At 29.5% G+C, this 21,264-nt stretch overlaps 4 protein-coding genes across 5 annotated transcripts; 3 read left to right on the top strand and 1 right to left on the bottom strand.

The window, feature by feature from the left end:
* The first annotated feature begins 2,437 nt into the window (after positions 1-2,437).
* On the top strand, positions 2,438-4,007 carry LOC149055712 (uncharacterized). Its single transcript, XM_089227384.1, has 4 exons — positions 2,438-2,688; positions 3,367-3,439; positions 3,500-3,558; positions 3,633-4,007. Exons 1-4 carry the CDS (start codon positions 2,663-2,665, stop codon positions 3,748-3,750), a joined length of 276 nt encoding a protein of 91 aa, XP_089083510.1. The 5' UTR covers positions 2,438-2,662; the 3' UTR covers positions 3,751-4,007.
* A 3,021-nt stretch (positions 4,008-7,028) lies between these two features.
* On the bottom strand, positions 7,029-12,146 carry LOC107173593 (uncharacterized). Its single transcript, XM_015524186.2, has 8 exons — positions 11,859-12,146; positions 11,213-11,285; positions 11,082-11,137; positions 10,819-10,891; positions 10,697-10,752; positions 10,458-10,530; positions 9,890-9,945; positions 7,029-7,320 (listed from the first exon to the last, which is right to left on the bottom strand). Exons 1-8 carry the CDS (start codon positions 11,882-11,884, stop codon positions 7,215-7,217), a joined length of 519 nt encoding a protein of 172 aa, XP_015379672.1. The 5' UTR covers positions 11,885-12,146; the 3' UTR covers positions 7,029-7,214.
* Positions 12,147-13,092: 946 nt separating this feature from the next.
* Positions 13,093-15,532, top strand: LOC107173589 (alpha-tubulin N-acetyltransferase 1-like). The gene is made up of 8 exons (XM_015524180.2): positions 13,093-13,613; positions 14,029-14,175; positions 14,283-14,451; positions 14,522-14,666; positions 14,731-14,773; positions 14,849-14,921; positions 14,993-15,054; positions 15,117-15,532. Exons 1-8 carry the CDS (start codon positions 13,519-13,521, stop codon positions 15,235-15,237), a joined length of 855 nt encoding a protein of 284 aa, XP_015379666.2. The 5' UTR covers positions 13,093-13,518; the 3' UTR covers positions 15,238-15,532.
* Positions 15,533-17,798: 2,266 nt separating this feature from the next.
* Positions 17,799-19,796, top strand: LOC107173590 (uncharacterized). 2 transcript variants are annotated; one of them, XM_089225177.1, is made up of 4 exons: positions 17,799-18,243; positions 19,126-19,189; positions 19,399-19,454; positions 19,525-19,796. In XM_089225177.1, the coding sequence occupies exons 1-4, from the start codon at positions 18,146-18,148 to the stop codon at positions 19,643-19,645; spliced, it is 339 nt and encodes a 112-aa protein (XP_089081303.1). In that variant the 5' UTR covers positions 17,799-18,145; the 3' UTR covers positions 19,646-19,796. The 2 variants fall into 2 exon arrangements, with proteins under 2 accessions (XP_089081303.1, XP_015379667.1); XM_015524181.2 differs by having other exon boundaries at positions 19,123-19,189.
* The last annotated feature ends 1,468 nt before the right edge of the window (positions 19,797-21,264 follow it).

Here is a 21,264-nt window from a genome sequence, read left to right as displayed (position 1 = left end):
CTGATGGAAAAAAATAATTGTATTACAGTTTTGGGTTAGGGACTTCAGTACTTCACTATACTTCAGGCTTTCACAGTTACCGGATTGTCTACTGTTTATTTTATTTTCGGCCTCATCGAAGATCAACCAGTTTCCCCCATCGACAATCTACCCCGGAACGTCAGATCCTTCCCATAACCGACGACTTTTGAGAACGCTGTGGATCGAACATTCGTAATTCGTACCGACAAAATGCATTCTATATAGGTTAGACGCCCTCGGAATTCGTCGTAAACAATCAATAAACGATGACTACGAAGTACCAACTACTAAACCCGAGAGTTTTACCTGGAAAACACTTCAAGGTGAAAGACGCCCACTGCAGTCCATTGGATGACACATCAGAATATTCACAACACATTAAAACTTTAAGCGGCCCATACATGATAAATAATGTTATTGGTATCATGTATCATTTAAAACCCGTCAAAAATATCAAAAAGGCTTATATTTTTAACATTATTGAAGTAGGTGTATTCAACACAACCAATACTTGGAATATCGAATAGATATTTATTGTATTCTATGAAAAAAAAAGCCCCGTACCAACTATATACATTATTCTTTTTAATTAAGATTTATGTAATTAAATATAATTATTTATTTATCTACATTTAACACTTCTTTAACATCTTCATAATCAACTATAAATATAATATTATAAAATACTAGTTTAATAATGTGTACACACTTTTATAGTTTTATACCATAATAATCTATGATAAACTAATACTCCTGCAGTCACCTATCACATTAAACAATAGTTTATTAATTTTTCAAAACAAGTGCTACAAAATACTTTATTATTTATGTTGAAATATAGACAGGTATATTGTTTAAAAATTAAAAATTATAAATTGTACGCTATAGTAGAAGTGTTAGGAATTTAGTTGGTACGGGGCTTTTTATTTTTACCGCTCTTTTTTTCAAATACCATTTATCGCGAATGAGTCAGTTTTACCCAAAGTCTAGACCGACTCGAACAATTGTCGGTCTATAATAGTCAGCATTTCAGCAATATTCACAGCATAAACCTTATACTAGTACAAGGTAGCAGTGGCGGTGTGATAGGGTGCTCACTACCGATTAGGCGGTTCTACGATACCCCTTGGGACGGATATATAACAATTACATACCTATGGTTACTATTTACTAACATAATATTTTTTATATAGCGTATACAATAATGTGGTATTGTGGTAATACTAAAGGTGGATTGATAAAGTTAAGGAAACCAGAAAATATTTAAACAAACCAATTTTATGGTTTATCAAGATAAAAATATATTGATCGGTTTCACTTGGCTCCGTGTTTGAATGTTTGTTGTTGTTTATCTGGATTCATGGATAGCAAAATAGCAATAGCTTATATTAACAAAATACACGAGGCACCACATATAAGTAATTTTATTATTTTCTGGTCCTAGTGTTATTAACATGGCAAAAAGTGTATTATTGTCGTAGAATTGTGAATTGGGAGTGTGGTGGCAAAGCCCTCCGTGGTCTGTGCTATAAGATTTAGGTTGTGGTGGTCGAACATCTATATTTGCCTCGTGAAATAAAATAGTTCAAGGCAATCATCAGTACCGCGATACTCGTCGCATGATAGAAACAACCAGTGGCGGTGTGAATAGCTATTTTACGAGGCGGTGACCTCATGCAAATGTGGTGGTGGATATCCCAATTCCCAATGACTCCAGGGTCCAGATGACTAGTTTATAATTTACACTCATATACATAGGCGCCAGGTTTTGTAAATGCCAATGGGGGCCGAATTTGCTACATATTAGCCTTAACTTTTGCTCTTCAAAATAATTTAAATATGTGATTAAAGAGTAGAGACGCGGGAAGTGGACTACTTATATCTATATTTTTAATTGCATCCTCTTAAATTTTAAATCAGAGGAACACTCAAAATTTTTCATTAATAACGGTTCCCCTCAAATTTTTAGTCACTTAAAGTCCTAGTTTAAACTAATTCAAATATGTAAAATATGATAAAATAAATACTACCTGTAGTATAACACGAAATAAATTAAAAACATGATTTGGGAAATTCAAATCTCAATCTTTTCAATGGGGGCTGCGGCCCCCGAGCCCCCATGTAGTCGGCGCCTATGCCCATATAGTCACATACTCACATACGACATACGTAGGTACCTGGGTAAATATTAGGTACTTTACGTGTTACATTATCGAGAAATGGATTGGTTCGGTACTTTTGTCTCATGAAATAAAATACCTAGTTCACGCTGCCGCTGGAAACAACCGCCGGCTGTATGGTTTGATTTTGGCGCCCACGTATTATTATTGTGTTATAATTCGTAAAGCACGATTAAAGATACTAGATAGATAGTATTATCTTTAAACGCGCATCGTTATAATCGGTAAGTCCAATGCATTTGTTTCGAACGTGACGTCAGCGTCGTGGTATCATGGACAATAATATTCATAATATTTCATGGTCAATTCGCTCGGTAGTCGGTTGACTGCCTCAGTAGGTGCTTCAGTGTTTGGTGTTTGTAGTCGTCTTACGCGATTCTCTCCCGCCACCGGTTCAAATTGAAATAATTTCTTCTTGAAGTGTAATATTCACTGACAAGATCCATATCGAGCATCGTATCATGAACTCCGGAGGCCAGAATGACGGGTGAGTTGAATATTCTCGTAAGTCCTGTGTGTATTACTCTCATTATTGGGTATATTATTATTTTCGACGCCCACCTGAACTACCACCTACGACCTGCCGACGGCGGCCATCTTCGATTATCCGTGGAAGTCCGGTGGCTTTTACGAAAACTTTTCTGCTAGTGTAGGCACCTACTATTATTTACTTGGAATTACTAAATGTCTATGTGGAATGCTTTATACTTACAAGTTACAACTTCACAGTAATAGCTGAAAAAAAAACATGAAACCATGAACCAACTACTACAATTGCCCAATGCTTATTATAATATACCTAATAGTAGTCAACATCATAGATATTTTGATGGTTTTTTTTTTAAGTTTGAGATTTATTTTACCCAATTAATTAATCTTTATACCTAATTAAATTCAAATCATAATACATATTATATTCCATCTTAATACATATTGTATTATATAAATATATATGATACATACAAATTAATATTTGTCTGATTTTCAGTTGTTTTGTCTGTTATAATCTCAGAAAATACTGTACCGTTTTCAACAGATTAGATCAATTAATTTCTAAAAATTCAGGGAAAATTATTATTTATTTAACTTATTTTTTCAACCCCTATAGGGTGTGTCTCACACTTATTTAGTTTAGACTGATATTTAATTTTTTTTTTTTTTATAGAGCATCGCCAAACAAAGATGAAGCAAAGCACGGACGGCATGATGCTCACAAACATCATGACACAATGGGAGAAGTGAGTATTGTATTTTGGCTTAAAAATAAATATGAAAATAAGTTGTATTATTTCTATTAGATTGTACAAGCCCAAGGCCAAGGGCTTCCTGAAAATGTGAAGAATAAGCATGTTGATTCGTTAGTGACTAATACATCTTTATATATTTGTCAAGATATTTTTTAAATATTATTATTAATTTTTTTTAATCCAGGGTTGATAATCAAGTGAAAGAAGTTAATCCACATTCCGAAAGTTTGGGTACATATCAAATTGACAAGTATGGAAACTGTGTGGAAAGAGATCTAAAATATCATCACAACTCTACATAATAACTTGACAACATATTATCCATATTTAAAATTTATTATTCCAGATAAATAATTTAAAAAATCTAACGCACAATGTAAGCGCTTTAAGAAAAAAAAAAATGTTGAATGCACTATTTTTGTTTTACTAGAAAATATTTAAACTATTAAAGTCAACATGCTTACTGATTTTTATATTTTATTACTAATCTTTTTAATTATAGTATTTTTTTTACACATAATAGTCTTTATTTGGAAATAAAAATATATTATAATTTATAGTTTATTATTTTTTTAACGCTACCTATTACTTTTGAACATTTATATTATGTCCAATATTATTATATCAGAAAAAAACTAACAAAAATGTATAACTTACCCAATTTTAGGGAAATTGTTTTTTTATTTTACTTTTACTTTATTAGTAATACAGTTAGTGTATTTTAAAAAATAAAGAATAACTATTATAACCACTGGAATTGAAAATTTTATTTAAAAAGTTTAAATGTATTAAAAAACAAATCTAAAAAATAATGTAAAAATGCCCTAGAAACTTTAAAAAATTATCTAAAAAACTAATTAAGAAAGTGAAAAAAATGTATTTATAAATAATAATTTTTACTTGAGATATGGGTGTAACATAATATTAATAAACAATAGTATACATTTACATTTAAAGCATTATATAAAATTATTAAAAAATTTTTCCATACAATTTATAAATATAATACTCGATACTATGATTGGCGTATGCTTAAGAGGACCCGCATGTGTTGTCTCTGTCTTACAAGTGCATTATATAGTAAATTTTACGTTCAGCAGAACACATGTAGCTCCGTTTGCTTAAAAATTAGAGTGAATTGACCTCTCATACAATTTAAAGGTATGATTGTTATCTAGTCAACCTCATATGATTTTTATTATATTTAAATTTTAAAGGAAGTTAAGAGTATTTTAAGATGCACAAAAAATTTACAATTTTAAAATACTCATAACTCGCTTTAAATTTGATATAAAATAAAAAGCATATGAGGTTGTTTAAATAATAATCTTAACTTTAAATTTTATAAGAGGTTAGTTCACTCTAATTTTTAAGTTAACGGAGCTACACGTGTTCTCCTGAGCGAAAAATGTACCATGTTACGCATTTGTAAGACGGAGACAACACATGCGGGTATCACGTCCTCTTAAAAGAGCACTTATTGTATCAATATTTTATATTATATTGACAATATATAATACCCAAAGCCTCAAACATTAAATCCAAATCCAAAGTTAATTTTAAAATTTTAAATGAATTAAATTTGTTTTCAAAATTGGGTTTAACACTTGCTCTAATTTAAAATTTGAGAAAAATGCCCCTCATTGTATAAAAACTACAAAATATGATCTAAATCTAAAAGATGAAAAAATTTTGAAAAATTAGTTAAAAATAAGTTTTTATAGCCAAAAATGCTTAATAAAATTAGAATATTCCGCATCAAGGGAGCATGAAACAAATTTTTAGCTAGGATAGTATTATTTAGAATCAAAGTAAAAAAAATTCAAAAGTTATCAACATCCTAACTCTAGTTATTACTTTATTAGTATGATTACATATTAGTCACAAAACGTTTTAAAAACTCACTCAACTTAAAATTTGTCACTACACACACACAGCGATCTTTCCTCTGATGGATACAGAATATTGGCCGAATATACCTTATAAAATTGTAAGTTTACTTAAATAATAGTAATATAAAATATTTCTTGCCGTATTGGCTGCTAGACTTTCTTTGCGGGGAATTTTTTTTTCATATTTACGCAATAAGAATCCTTATTCGTTTCTGTGACCCACACAAAGTTCAATGTACAGCAGAGCGATACTCACTTGCCCGATTTATTTTCTTTTGTAATATTAAATAGATATTTTTTAGATGCTTAATATTTAAATATAATCATAATTTATGTGTTATAACCCATGTGAAACTTCTGTATCTAAGTGTTAATGAAATAAAAAAAAAGGTGTACTCGCATGTCACACATACATTATAAATAAAATAATTTTTAATGAGAAAATTATTATGATAATGTATTAGGTGAGATTATCACACTGTTATTTCCTAGTCCGAATTTTATTAGCCAATTAGTCTTGGTATAATTGTTACTAGGTCATAATATGGCTTCTGATGTATATTATCGCAAAGTTGGATAGCAGCTAATAAATAATATCCATTTCCAGTTTTGACTATTATTGTCTGTTGATGCTGATCATATTTGTGTGTTATTCTATTGCTATGAGCATAGCGGTGGTTGGTATTAATTATGTAGTCGCAGAAAGAAACATTCGTAAGTTTACTAGCAGATACTATCAAACATAACATAAATCTAAATTCTAAGCCGATTGGTGTATGAAATTAATAAACATTAGAGTATTGAATCTATAATTAGAAGTATTTAAGTAAGTATATAATATATTCATCGAAATGTCAAATGCAATGTATTTATTTTTTAAGAGATATACCAATGTGAATAATTTTTGTATTCAATTTATTGAGCACTGTAATATTGAGTTTACAAATAGCATTTAAACAATGTCAGGTGTCGCCTCATATTTGTTTTCACTTTCTCTCTTTAACCAACCAATAACTTAGTAAATTTGCATTTAGTAGAATCAATATTGTGTTGCTACTTAGCTTATTAGAATTCATTGAATTACTGTGTATGTCAACTTTTATAAAATATTTCAGATATTATGTAAATTAATAGTATAATATTATACTTCAAGTGCTTATATATTGCAATAAAAAACAATAGTCAAAGTAGAACCAATGTACCGAGACGTTTTTTTTAAACTTAATAAGTTTGATAATAGATCAATTCACTTTTATATTAAAGATGACAACACAAGATTAGTTATGTTGAACACATATTTGTTTGTTGCACGATGTGATTTAGAGAAAAAACAACAAATAGTGGTCAGCATTCTATGATATATACTATTCCTAGTTTGATGAAATCCTTAATTTACTTATCAGTTTGTTGTATAATATGTAGTTTCCATTTGGAGTAAAATTTATAAATAAAATACAGATGCTTATATGTGATGGAACATGGAAATATTATTGTCAATTTTCACAAAGAATTTTCATTTTTACTACAGATTTACCATAGGATAAGTTGTGAAAGCAAGAATAAAAAATAAATGTTGAGATCAATCACAGGTCTGTTTTCTAATTTTGGTTCATATGTTTAATTTGTAGTTCAGCTACATTTAATTTTAAAAGTAAGTTTAGTGTCTAACAATAAAAAACTGTAACACATTTTTATGCCTAAAGTATGTATTTAAAAGAATAAATATATATAGTTATTATTATTACACCTTTTACAATATTGAATATACCAATAAAAAAATATAGTCAGTTATTTAGTATGAAATTGTGCAATTAAATACTTAGCATTAATATATTAGCAATGTGGGTCATGAATAACTCAATATGGACAAGTTGTTAAATATTAAGTGGAGCTGTGATGATATTAAGATCTTGATCCACACTGTTACCAGACTCTTCAATTCCATTATTCGGATTTACTTCTGTTACTTGGTCATCAACCCTAAATTAAAAAAATTAAACACATAAGTACAAAAAAAAAATGCTAAGTATATACACCACACCATGGTCAAGCTGATAAATGATAATTTACACATATCTGGAACTTGGTAATAACTTCGGGAATTTAATGTACCTATATTAATATTAGGTATATTAAGTTGTAACTGTTGATATAGCAGTGCTTCTTAATCTTTTTCACACTATAAACCCCCCAAGAAGCAAAATATTTTTCATATTCTCCTTCATTGAAATGAAAATAAAAATAGTATACATGAAATGTTTATAGTTTAATAATTAATAATATATATTATTTAATGAAAAAGTATATGTTTGAATATAATTTGAGAGGATAAATAAAATGTTTTGATCAGTGAGATACTGAGATGGTTGTGCTTGATGATTCATAGCCAATTTTTCAGCGTTTGGTTCAAAATTTGTGAGATGAAAGCGTAAATCTTCTCTTTTGATGATATCGAGTCGATTTCTTTCTTTTGTTATTAGATCTGTGACTGCACTGAATTCTAGCTCAATGAGGTAAGAGAAAGGGAAGGCGATTAATAATTATTGTACTACACTCCACAGTCTAGGATAGATTTTACTGATAACAGACTGGAGCCAAAATTCGGTGAGGTGTTCACCATTCTTAAAACTTGCTCTTAACATCTTGTTAGTGGAAATTTCGATCAATTCTTCTTGTTACTGTATTTTTGCTGATTGAATATATACAAAGGGATTTAAGACCCATTGAGGAACTTCCAGGTATTCCAATATTTTCAAAACGTTGTGAAAATCCTTATCCAAAGACCAAAGGTGTTGACAGTAAATTTGTGTGTCATCAAACGAGACTTTACTGTTCTTGTATACATCCAATAAGACTGGAAACTGGCTAAACTCATTGCAACCAAAATTCTTCTTCCATAAAGTCAGTTTTTTTTTGGAAGATAAAAATAATTAATTCAGATGTTATGAGTTTGAGCTCGTTGTCTTGAAATGGCAAATTGATGTCATCAAATTTTGTGAATAAATTGGTCATATTATAAGCGATATTACCTCCTTCTTGCCCAAAACGAGCTCACCGCCCTTCAGTAATTCTTCACAGTCCACCGGGGGGGGGGGGGGGCGATTATCACTACAGGGTGATTCTTTTATCAAACAACACTCATTATTTAAAAAAGTATTGACTTTTTTCAAAATATTTTTTTACGTAGTTTCAAGTTGTTAAAAAACCAATGCTTTTATTAAAAAATTATATTTTTAAATATTTTTTATCCTTATCATTTTTTAAGTTTTTTACTTTTTTGAATGGCAACATAGTTTTTTAATTTTATATTCCAAAGCAGAATATTTTTCTAAAAATGTTGATAGATAAAAATTGAATTTAGGACGAGTATAGTTTATGAGTTATAAGTATTTAAAGTTTAGACAAGCGGAGTAGTGGACAAACATTTTGCGGGGTAAATCTAAACTTTAAATACCTATAACTCATAAACTACTAGCACTAAATTCAAAATTTTATTGTAATAATTAATAAAAAAAATAGCTTCATTAATTTATGAAATGTTAAGTATAGGTTACCATTTGAAAATCAAAAGTTGCTAGTGGTTTATCTAATAAATATAAGGGTGAAAAAAAAAAAAAATAAACAATTCAAGAAGAGTGTAAATCTACAATTTTGAAGAAAAAAAAAAATTTGAAAAAAATCAATATGTTTATAAATAATGAGTGTTGTTTGATAAAAGAATCACCCTGTATAACAGTTATAGTAACTAAATGTATCAGAAATATTTAAGTGATTAAATTATTTAATGAATCACATTGTATCAACATTTTAGGATTTTATTAAATTATCTGTTATGCGTGTTATTGTATTTATAAATTATGTAAGTTATAAACATTTTCAAAAATGGTTTCAAACCTGATTATAATAAAAATAGAATAATCATAATTTGTATTTTAAAGGCTAAACTAATATAGTGCTCAATTTTCCTCAATTGTTTCCTTAATCTCATTTGGTAAATTCAAAATTGCCTATTCCATACTCTATGCACATTCAAAAGAGAAATTAGGCATAACACCAAATTAATGAAATAATAGCAAATAGTTAACTAAGCAGTTATGCTACTGCAAAATATAAAAATAATATCACAAGATACATGTAAATTTTATAAGCTAAGGGAAAAGTATTTTGCAAGTAATAAACATGATATCTGCAAAGAAGAGGTTGACGGCTTTACATCTCAAAGTGGTAACCCTAAATATAGCTCTAATAATAGGCTTGAAATTTTAAATTTTAAATTAAATTTGGTTATATCTCTTTTTTCAAACAATGAATTTTATAAAAAGCTATACAATATTCTGTGTTTACTTTTACAGGATAGCAGCGAGCGGCGACCATATTATTGGTTAATAATTAAATTAACGTTTTAACCTAAAACTAGTGAGTTATAAGAAGTTAATAACAAATATTCACACATGAGTATTTGATAACAATATGGTTTGGTATTGGTGTATATACTGTATATTTGTGAATAAAATATTTAGGTAGGTATACAAAATTAATTGATATTTACAAATCAACTCCATGATAGTTCTCCGCATTATCAGGCAACTCTTGGTCTTGTACAATCTAGTAGAAATAATACAATTAATTTTCATAAAAATTTAAAATTTATAAATGATTAAGAGGATGTGATACGCCTGCATGTGTTGTTTCGGTTTTACAAGTGCATAACATAGCAAATTTTACGCTCAACAGAATATGTGTAGCTCTGTTAGTATACGATTTAGATTTTAGAGTGAATTTACCTTTAATAAAATTTAAAAGTTAGATTATTATCTAGACAACCTTATGGCTTTTTATAATATTTTAATTTTGTAGCAAGTTAATGAGTATTTTAAAATATTGTAAATAGTATTAAAATATTACATCTAAAATACTTATAACTTGCTTCAAAATTAAAATATGACAAAAAGTTTACGAGGTTGTCTAGATAATAATCTTACCTTAGCATTTTATTAGAGATCAATTCACTCTAAATTTTAAATCAACAGAGCTACAAGTGTTCTGCATAAAATTTGCTATTTTACACATTTGTAAGACGGAGACAATACATGCATGTATCACGTCTTTAAACTTACTTCACCCATAGTGTCGTGATGTTTGTGAGCATCATGCCGTCCATGTTTTGGCTCATCACTGTTTTGTGTTGATCTGTAAAAATTATGAATAACAGTTTAAACATATTTTAAAAACTTATACAAAATGTAGCTTATTAAAAAAAAACAAAGTTAGCATTATAATGGGTACCCATTAAAATCCTGACTATTGTTGGATGCTTATATACAGTGAATAAAAAATATAGGTAATAGATACTGACGAATCAACCCCATGATTGTTCTTCACATTATCAAGTATTCCTTGTCCTTTTACAATCTAATAGAAATAATATTATTAATTTCTATAAATATTTAAAATTTCAAATTATTAATCTAAACTCACTTCACCCATTGTATCATGATGTTTGTGAGCATCATGCCGTCCATGTTTATCCTCATCTTTTTTTTGTGGTGATCTGTAAAAATTATATATAACAATTGGAAAATTTTTATGACAATTTGTACAAAATGTAGCTTATTAAGAAAAAAAACAATAAAATTGTCATGGATGTCTATTAAAATCTCGATCATGGTTGGGTGGCAGGTGTATACAGTGAATAAAAAATGTAGGTAGGTACTAGGTATACAAACTAAATAAATACTAACAAATCAACTCCATGATTGTTCTTCACATTAACAGGTAGCCCTTGGTCTTGTACAATCTAAAAGAAATAATAAAATCAATTTTCATAAATACCTATTTAAAAATTATAGATAAATTATTAAACTAAACTCACTTCACCCATTGTGTCATGATATTTGTGAGCATCATGCCGTCCATGCTTTGCCTCATCTTTGTTTAGTGCTGATCTGTAAAAATTATAAATAACAATTAATTAAAAAAAAAAAACAATGTGTAATAATAAGCATTGTATTCAGTTTTGTATTCAGTTGAAGTAATAAATTCACAAATGTCAAAGGAATTATATCAAAATGAAAAATAGTGTATAAAACCAGTAACACCCTGCAGCAAAGTAAAGATAAATGCATATAATAAATAATAATAAAAGACATAATTTTAATTCTAGTGTGAAATGTATACATAATTTAATCAAAAAATATTTGAAATCAATCATTTAAAAGGTCTTGTACTCATTTTTTAAACTTTTTTATTGGATAGGTTAATGTTACAAGGTGCCGTATAGTATAAATGGATAGTAGTATAATAGTACTAAGCTTAGAACTTAATAAAATGGAAAAATGTTCGACGAGAAAATGGCCGCCGACTTACCACACGAAAAGACAATAATACAAATAATAATTATTATGATATTATTAATATTATTATTACATAATAATATTATAAATTATAATAAAACATCAATCGCGTAACGAACATACTATACACGTATGTAATAAATAAGGACATTTTGTACAACTCACTCGTCTTTTTTACAGTCTAAGTTCATGTTGCGATGCTTCCTGTTGACTTTTCAGAAAAAAATTGGCAAACGGATATCAATGTAATTTGAATTTAAATCGTTTCGTAAAGACCGTAAACGTTCTATCGGCTGCCTGATTTGTTGTTGCGTTTTTAGGTTTTCAAATATTTTGTCAACGGCGACGTCTGTTGTTTTCGGTTTGGCTGCACTTTGTTATTGTCATCTCATCGACGCTTCTTGTTTACGACGAGAGCCGAGCGCGGAGGGTAACGACGGCGCGCGCTGACCTTGAACGCGCGTTTCGTACCCACCTCACCGACCCACCCATTCGAGTACCTACTACCTGCTGGCTGCAGTTTATAAACTTTGTAGTGTTTGATTTTCAAATTTTTACCCTAGTAGTCTAGTCCCTGATCCGTCGGCCCCCCAACCAACCATCACTGGTCTCGTACACCATAAGTCGTAGTTAAATGGTGAAACAATTTGAGGAAATTAAAATTTTGAATTTCACAGGTGAGATACACGGTTATTGGTACACGTGTGACGTAAACAGAGCTGTATAGACATAATATATTGGAATTATTTTTGTACATTGTAAATGTTCAAGTTCGGAATAAATGTGGGCATTTTATTCACGCGTGGTAATAAAAAAAATTCAACCACTAAATACGAGAATGTTGCAAGCCGTAGCTGTCGGGAAAAAGAGAATTTCCAACAAAATTCGATGATTCTATAAATATTAATAATAGTACAATTTTCGACAATTCTTAAACAGCGGTTTTATTGTTATTCGTGTTTATTACACTTACACGCCTAATGATGTGATCATGGGCTTCCATTGGGGGGCAAGATAGGGCACTTGCCCCCCCCCCTGGACAAAAAATAATATGAATCAACTGTACCTATATATATATATATATACAATACATATATGACATGCTTTTTTACATTCATATGTGAAAATAACATTAAATCTTTACTATCTTACATTTGAGATTTTTTTTTGACCCTCCTTAAAATGTTACCTATGGCCTATGGGCGCCCATGGATGTGATCATGCATCTGCGAGCTGCTGATCTGCACCAGGACTGTCTGTAGCCCGAGACAAAGACGTGTAGACATTATAAATATTATAAGTACCTACTCGGAAAACGGGATGCAATTTTCATGGAAAAAAACGTTACTTTATTTTGTACAACATTCCAGTTTCTCCCCGCGGAAAACGCCCAAATAATTGGGGCCCAATAATTCGGGGGTAAGGCCTGTGCGTGTAGGACGTTGGTACTTTGTGCGTTTGGTACTCAACCGCCGGGGTGCCAGCTATCTGATATTTTCTTGTCGGTCCCGTCAACAACCTGCCCACTCCTCCGTTGTACCTTGTACCACAACGCAACCACCATTGAGCGGTTTGTTCATTTAAAGATCGTTCGCATTTCAGACTCGCCCAAACGCCGGTCATTTACAGTTTTTGTTTTCACCTCTTGCAGTCTGGCATGTTGTGGATTTCGCTGTTTCGAAGCCTGCAAAATTTCAAAATTTTTAACTATAGCCAAGAACAATATTTTTTGCCCCCTTTCGAGTTCCGGTCGGTTTTTTGTCTTTTTAAATCGTGTTCACGCCTTAAGGTTTTATTTACGTCATAGACCGTTTGACCTACGACGATGGAGTTTAATTTCAACATCGAAAACGTGGTCACCGAAGAGGTGCTGAAGATAAGCCACACACTAACGGTCCATGGACATGAGGAAAACGACGAGTGAGTACCTATCTGACTACCCACGTTAAAGGCGCGACTAGGGAAATTTTTCTGGGAGGGCTACAATATTTTATTGGCAGCACAAATCTCAACAATAGAGCTTGTAAATTAAAATATTGGGTAGAAACTTTGGTTAAAACTGTATGGAGGGGGGGGGCTAAAAAATATTAAAAATTAGTTTGGAATTTATATTTATAGGATGATTAGATAAATAGATTTCAATTTACTTTTTTTCACCCCATGTAGAATTCTTTTGATATGATTCAGATGTTATGATTATAGAAGCATACAAATTTAATCGTGCCACAGTAAACATTTAAATGTTGCTGTTATGGTTTTCATCATAATATTATATTATTATTTAATTATTATGTATTATATAAAATTAACATTGTATGCATTTGTGTTTTTACAGTTTGAAAAACATAATGAGAATGATCATTGACGAAATGGGTAAAGCATCAGCTGTATCTCAGGAGTTAAAAGTGCCAATAACCAGTGCCAATAGACTTGTTAATTCTGATCATGTAATTTATATGATGACTGAACACAATAAGCCAGGGTATGTTATATACATTTATATGATATTAGTATATTACCTACCTTCTTTTTGGTTAATTTATTTGTTTTAACAAAAATTACTGTATTTGTATTTTATTACCTATCTAGTCATTTTGCTGTTGTTGGATTTTTGAAGATGGGGTGGAAAAAATTGTTTCTCTACAACAAACAAGCTTCAAGGTCAGAAGCCAGGGTCTACTGTTTATTAGATTTTTACATCCATGAAAGCAGACAGCGTAAAGGTTATGGAATACGTTTAATTCAATGCATGTTACAGGTATAATAATTCTTCTTATAATGTTATTTCAACATTATTCTATTTAAAAATAACAATTAAACATTTTTAGGATATTGGTTTAGAAGCCAAACATTTAGCTATTGACAAACCAACCAAAAAACTATTACAGTTTATGTGGAAGCATTTTCAATTATCTAAATTGGTAAACCAGGGAAACAATTTTGTTATCTTCGAAGAATTTTTCCACACTACATGTATGAATTTAAAAACTTTAAAAGCTGTATGTTTTTTACTATTAATTAAAATTTTGTTTTATAGCAATTGAAGAGGAAAAAAGTAATCATAATAATGCTGGAATTCGGTATGAATGTTATTTAAATAATTAAATTAAAGAACTTAAAATATTTTCTAAAAATCTAATGTATTATTTATATAGAGCTGAAGCTTATAAGAGTCAACCAATGTTCGGACGGCATGGAGCTCATAAACATCATGATTCAATGGCTGAAGTAAGTTTTAATATTATTTATAGTTCAGTTACTAATAATACTTATACATTGTTATTGCTTATACTTTATAGATTATACAAGGTGAAGGCAATGCTGCATTTGTTAAGTTCAAGTACAACCAAGACACTGACTTGTAAGTATTTAATTATTTTGGTATTAAAAAGTTTTTAACTTAAATGTCTTTTGATTTTATAGTGTTGATAATCAATTCAAGGAAGTGAATCCAAATCCTGATAGTAAAGGTGCATTTAAGACTGACAAGGGCGGATACTCAGAAAAACGAGATCTGAAATTCCATCACAATTCTCTGTGGTAACTTAAAATCTTACCTTATCCATACAATCCTTACATCCCCATCAACACTTTCTTCTAATGCACTAAAATCACTACCAACTTTACATTTAAAATTGTACGAACATTAACTAAAACTAATTTATGTTTATTCTTTATAATAGTATAATATTGTAATTGTCTTACAGAATGTAGTTGTTCCACTTTTAAAGTTTTTCATTTTTAATAGAGCATATTTTTATTTTTATTTTGTATTATGACTTCTTTTGTAGCATATAGTAAAAAGTTCAAATACTTGTATAAATAAATATGTTAGATTATTATTTATTTTTACTGTCAACATTTTGTATTATTACTGTATTATTTTACTGTCAACATTTTGTATTATTACTGTATTACTCCTCGTCTCCACCAAACCCTAAAATGTTAAGATTAAGTATTCAGTACCTTATATGGTATTTAGTTTCTATGGGGTATAAACCATATTTGTAAAGTTTATTTTTGAGCATGAAACTGGACTGTATTATTTTGTTTACATGACTAATATCAATATATCATTGACTATAAATACTAGTATTATTAGTATTTACTATTTAGTATTTATGGTCAATGGTAATTTAAAGTAATGGTTATGGTTTCTGTAGAAATATATTATGCATTCATACCATAGGTAGGTACTATTAGTATAACTACAGAGTGTTTGGTGTGACAAAGCATATCCTGATACCAAAAAAAAAAAAAAAATAAATAAATAAATAACAATAAAATTATTAATATTGAAGTCCAAATTTTAAATTACTGAATAAATACTATCATTTATGTATATGTAGACGAATTGACACTGGTAAACATTTACATTAATTTTTAGAGTTTTGAGTAATCATATAATATTATCCCAGGTATACTCAAAACATTTTTAATATCCAAAGTGACAAAATATGTATTTTAAATAATAATATTTTTCAATTAAATGTATTGGAGACAAATATATTTGTGATGGTAAATTGGTAAAAAACAATCAAAAATATTTGGCAATTAAAAGAGTTAAAAGTCAAAACTCCAGATAGCAGAGCAAGAGTTTCTAGAATAATAAAACGTAAATTAATATCTGACATAATAATTGTATTTAAGATAAGGCAATTGAATCATCTACATCTGTTTAGTGTTTATAAATTGTAATTGATAAAAACTGATTTACTTTTAGTAAATTGGTACATCATAATTCATAAGATAACTACTAACATTAACATTTTTTATAAGAACTAGTATTTGTAAGTTTTATAATGTAATATTTTAAACATGAACGATGAACATGAGTTTTATATTCCTAAAAAGTAGCAAAAATAGTATTCTTTATACCTACATTATTTATTTAAAGGCAAATGTTATTTTTATGACATACTATTATCACAGATTAAATAAATGTTTTATTTAATCTGTGCTATTACTCAGAAGTGCTATGACTACCAAACCATTTATCATAAACTAGCAATACTGGGAACACGAGAGAGTTGGATAATAGGCTACACAGTACACAATAATATTATAAGTAGATAGTAAAAATTTAATATTATCATTGTATTAAACTTTCAAGGTTTTTATAACCGAACAATTTTTTTTATCGACAATATAGTAAAAAAGAAATTTTCTTAAGTTTATAGTAAAGAAATAGCTAAACTATTTTTAAAATTGTATGGTGTGGAGAAAATGCTATTATGAAATATTCAATGAAAAATGTATGTATCTATGGCTATTAGTTTTAGAGTTATAACAAAAATCTAAATCGAATTGTCGAAACATGCTACATAAAAATTTTCGTACCTAACCTTCCGATGCACTAGATTAGTAGATTACCTTTCCCATCAAAAAAGATACTTTAATAATCGGAAATCGAATTATTATTTCTACTACTAATCGTCAAAACATACAGTAGACACGAAAAAGAACATCATCGTTGTAAAATCAATGCTCGTGACTACTAACTCAATACCATTGATTATAGAATATTCTATAATCAATGCTAATACACTAAATACACTGCTACACTACTCTGTCCAGTGAGAGACACGACGCGACCAAGCAGAAATCGGTTCTTCTGCATACCTACTACCTAGGTAGGTACTTCACGCAATACGAACTACGAACTCGCCATAAATTATCATGGGACCGGTCTCAATAACAGGGTGTATAGCTTAGATCATATGTATATGATCTAAGGGGTGTAGCATGAGGATGGCCAGATTCGGAGTGTTCTATCGCTGAAGAGTGTGATAGGTAAGAGTTAGAATTTTCATAAATCTCAACGAAATAAGAACAAACATTTTCCAAACCTAATGGAAATCGTTTCGTCGTGTACAATAATTATTTGCATCTTAATTGATTTCCGTCAGGTTTATTTTTTCTTTTCCGTATTCATAACAGCCGGCCTGCTAGCGGTTAATATAGTTAGAATGTGCGTATGGACGTGCGTACCAACTACCGATGTACCATACGGGCTGTCCATACTGTGTGTCTGCGTGCCGATCTTTGAGCGTCTCCCGCAGGAACGCAGCGGTACCAAATAGGACTCATTCAAGGTCACGTTTACGACATCAACACACCGCCTCCACCCCTCAAAACCTCTTATAACCGACCGCCATTAATCATTAACCCTATAAGCAGTCGACACGAACAAGAATAAGTGACGACGTCGAAGGTTGGACTTTGGACAGTATGCGCGTACACTAGTTGCAACTTGCAGACGAGCAGACGTGTACCACTGCGGACTATAATAAATTGTGCATAATAATTAAACAGTTTTTTGTTTTCATTAGGTAACCTACCTGCTTACTATAATATACTTTTCGATTTTTGCTGTCGGTGTAACTCGTTCGCAAACAATAATAGTAAAACATTTGAAGATCGTATCGATATAATTATTGTATCATATTATAATGGAGTTCAACAACTACCCCGACGTGGTGGCGAAGAAGACTACAGACCGTTATACGCCGCCAACAGCCGATGATGAGGGACGTGTGGATGTCGGCGAGTGAGTTACTCGTTATATTGTTATCATTATAACGCGTTTTTAATAATAATATTTTAGTCGAATTTCAAGTAATGCAGTGTTTGCAAGAGGCAAGACGTACACCCTATTTGAAAATAAATAAATAATTATCGTGACGGTTTTAGGCAAAGGAATCTATAAAATTGTCATAATTTATGTCTGAACGAATCAATGCGATTTTAAATTTTTTTCAAAAAAACTATTAGTACGATTTATTTCACCCGTTTCCCAAAAAAAAAAAAACTTTTATGAACTATGTAGCAGGGATGGCGCTAAGATTTGCGGAGCCCCGGGCAAAATAAATAACAGTCACATTACATATTATCCAAACTAACTAATCTTTGAACAGTAAAAATATAATTTAAGAACTGCGGGGCCTTAATTACAATTTTAAAATCGCGGGGCCCGGGGCAAATGCCCTGATTGCCCCCTTCGCGGCACCGTCCCTGCAATATAGCAGGAAAAAACGAATTTTTTAATGTTTAGTTCGTCGAACACCACTAAACGGCTGCAGCTGACAAAGTGACTATAATACACCTTATAATGTTTTCGAGTAGAATTTTCATTATTACAGTTACTGTCAGTTTTCCTACTTATATTCTGATTGCCCGACATCATAATTTATATACAATAATTAGAGTAATTATGTTTTTTTTCTTCAATTATTAGGTGTTGCTGCCCGTGAATTTCTATTTTTGTTACATTGTCGCCTTTTTCTTTTATGACATCTTAGACTTATGTGTACTAAATTATACGTCAATGTAAATTACAAATTTTTTGGAAAAATCTTTTGTGTGTAAAATCAAAAAATGTTTATTCTTAAAAGAATTATATTTATAATTATGTTTTTAAATTGTATAGTAGATCGGTGTGTAATCCAAGATTTGGAAGGCATGACGCTCACAAACGTCAAGATACCATGGGTGAAGTGAGTTATTCATCTATTTAATAAAAATTTTATAAATTTATAATATACTAATGCTAATTGCTAGGTTCTGGGTTGCCTAAACAATCAGTGAAGAATTAAATTAATATTTATTGAATATTTGTAAACCGTTAAATATTTAAATTAATACATTTTTGTGCAATCTGGCATAAAGCATAATTTTAATATTATTATTGTTATTATATTTGTAGATTGTACAAAGCGGTACTGATACTTTGAAGTTTAAGTACAACCACGACAACGATTTGTAAGTATATCAATCATAATTTGAAGTTATTCACATTTATTTGATTGGTATTGTTTTTACTTATATCTAGTGTTGATAGCCGTTTCAAAGAATTGATACCTCATCCTGAAGTCGTTGGTAAACTTCAAACTGACAAGTATGGGAACCCTGTGAAACGGGATCTCAAATTCCATCACAGCACTCTATGGTAATAAATACATTTAGAAACTATCAACAGACTGCATTTATAATAATTTTAATCACAATAATTTGTAAATACAAGTCTTAAAAGTTAATTTAAAGTACCTACCTAAATAGGACTAATAGGTAGATATTTTTTAGAGCTATTTATTATTATTTGTACTGAATAACTAGAAGTTTTATTACTATAATTTTTAAAATATGGCTAAGTATATAGTTCATCTTGTTGAATAATAAATCTTAGTTTCATTTTATAAAGTAATTTTTTTTTTTATCGCACTTGCACATTGAAGTTACTATTAAATGTAAAGAGTAAAGATTAATAATGAATAAAATTCTATATTACACTGTAGTACTTATAATTATTGTGTAAAGATGAATTAATTTAAATATGAATATTTAAATATTTAATACTTTTGGTAATTATATATTTGTATTAATATAGTTTTTTATATTGTAATATTCTATTTAAGCCAGAAGCGTATTTATTAGTGCATAGTTAATAAAAAAAAGTAGAGGTTACCATGGCATCATCACTATTCGCCACTTACTAAATATAATATTATACTTTAACTAATGCAAAATTATGTGATATAATTTATAACCAATTGTCCATATATCACCACTAGAAATTCAGCATACCATTGCAAAAGTTTTATTTGAAAGTTGTAGGTTAAGTAACTGAAACTTAGTAGAAAATTTGTAATATAATTTCTAATCATTAAATTTAAAAGTATTATATAGTGAATTATATATATGTGGGTGGGCTACACATAACTTTTTCTTAGTCAAAAATGATTTGTTTTACATAATTTTATATAAATTGTTGTAATATATATTTAGTAAATGGTGATAACCCACCTACTGCACCTAGTAAAACAAGTACCTTATAGATTCTATAATATGGAAATTAATTATTCACTTAGGTGTTTTAAAATTTTTACAAATTCACATTATCTTTTGCGTAAATTATACTGGTACCTAATATATATATTTTAAAATTGTATTTGTTATTCAAATTTATAGTATATTTAGTATTACAGTTTACTGAAAGACTAAGTTATAGCTATAAAATAATTATATATTAGTAAAACTACAAAAATCTTAAATCAATAAAAAAAAATCTTTTTATCTACCTACTGATGAAAGTGATAAAACATAATATATTAAAGTAGTTGGTAATAAACTTATAAATATTAATGATGTGGGATTTCCCTACTATAGGTAGGTATAACACATAAAATTGGTAGACCGCATCTATACTCATATTTAATAGGTATTTATAGTTAAGAGGACGTCTCACCTGCATGTGTTGTCTCCGTCTCACAAGTACGTAACATTGCAAAAACTGTTTCGCGCGGGAAAGAACCGAGAAAGATACAGTTATAACTAAGAAACAAAATTTTCACCACATAAAAAGGAGAATTTTGTCTGTGCAATATCGTTTTTATTTTTTCGATATCACTTATACAAAAAAAATTCTTATTGTTTTATAATATACTAATTTTGTGTTTTTTAAGCATGAATAACTTTTTTTGTAGTTCTGATATCGAAAAAATAAAAACGATATTGCACAGACAAAATTCTCCTTTTTATGTGGTGAAAATTTTGTTTCTTAGTTATAACTGTA

The sequence above is a fragment of the Diuraphis noxia genome, unplaced genomic scaffold, assembly GCF_037042655.1.
Source record: "Diuraphis noxia isolate RWA-SAM2 unplaced genomic scaffold, SU_Dnox_SAM2 contig0004, whole genome shotgun sequence".
NCBI classification, from domain to species: domain Eukaryota; kingdom Metazoa; phylum Arthropoda; class Insecta; order Hemiptera; family Aphididae; genus Diuraphis; species Diuraphis noxia.
This window is presented reverse-complemented; position numbering and strand designations above follow the sequence as displayed.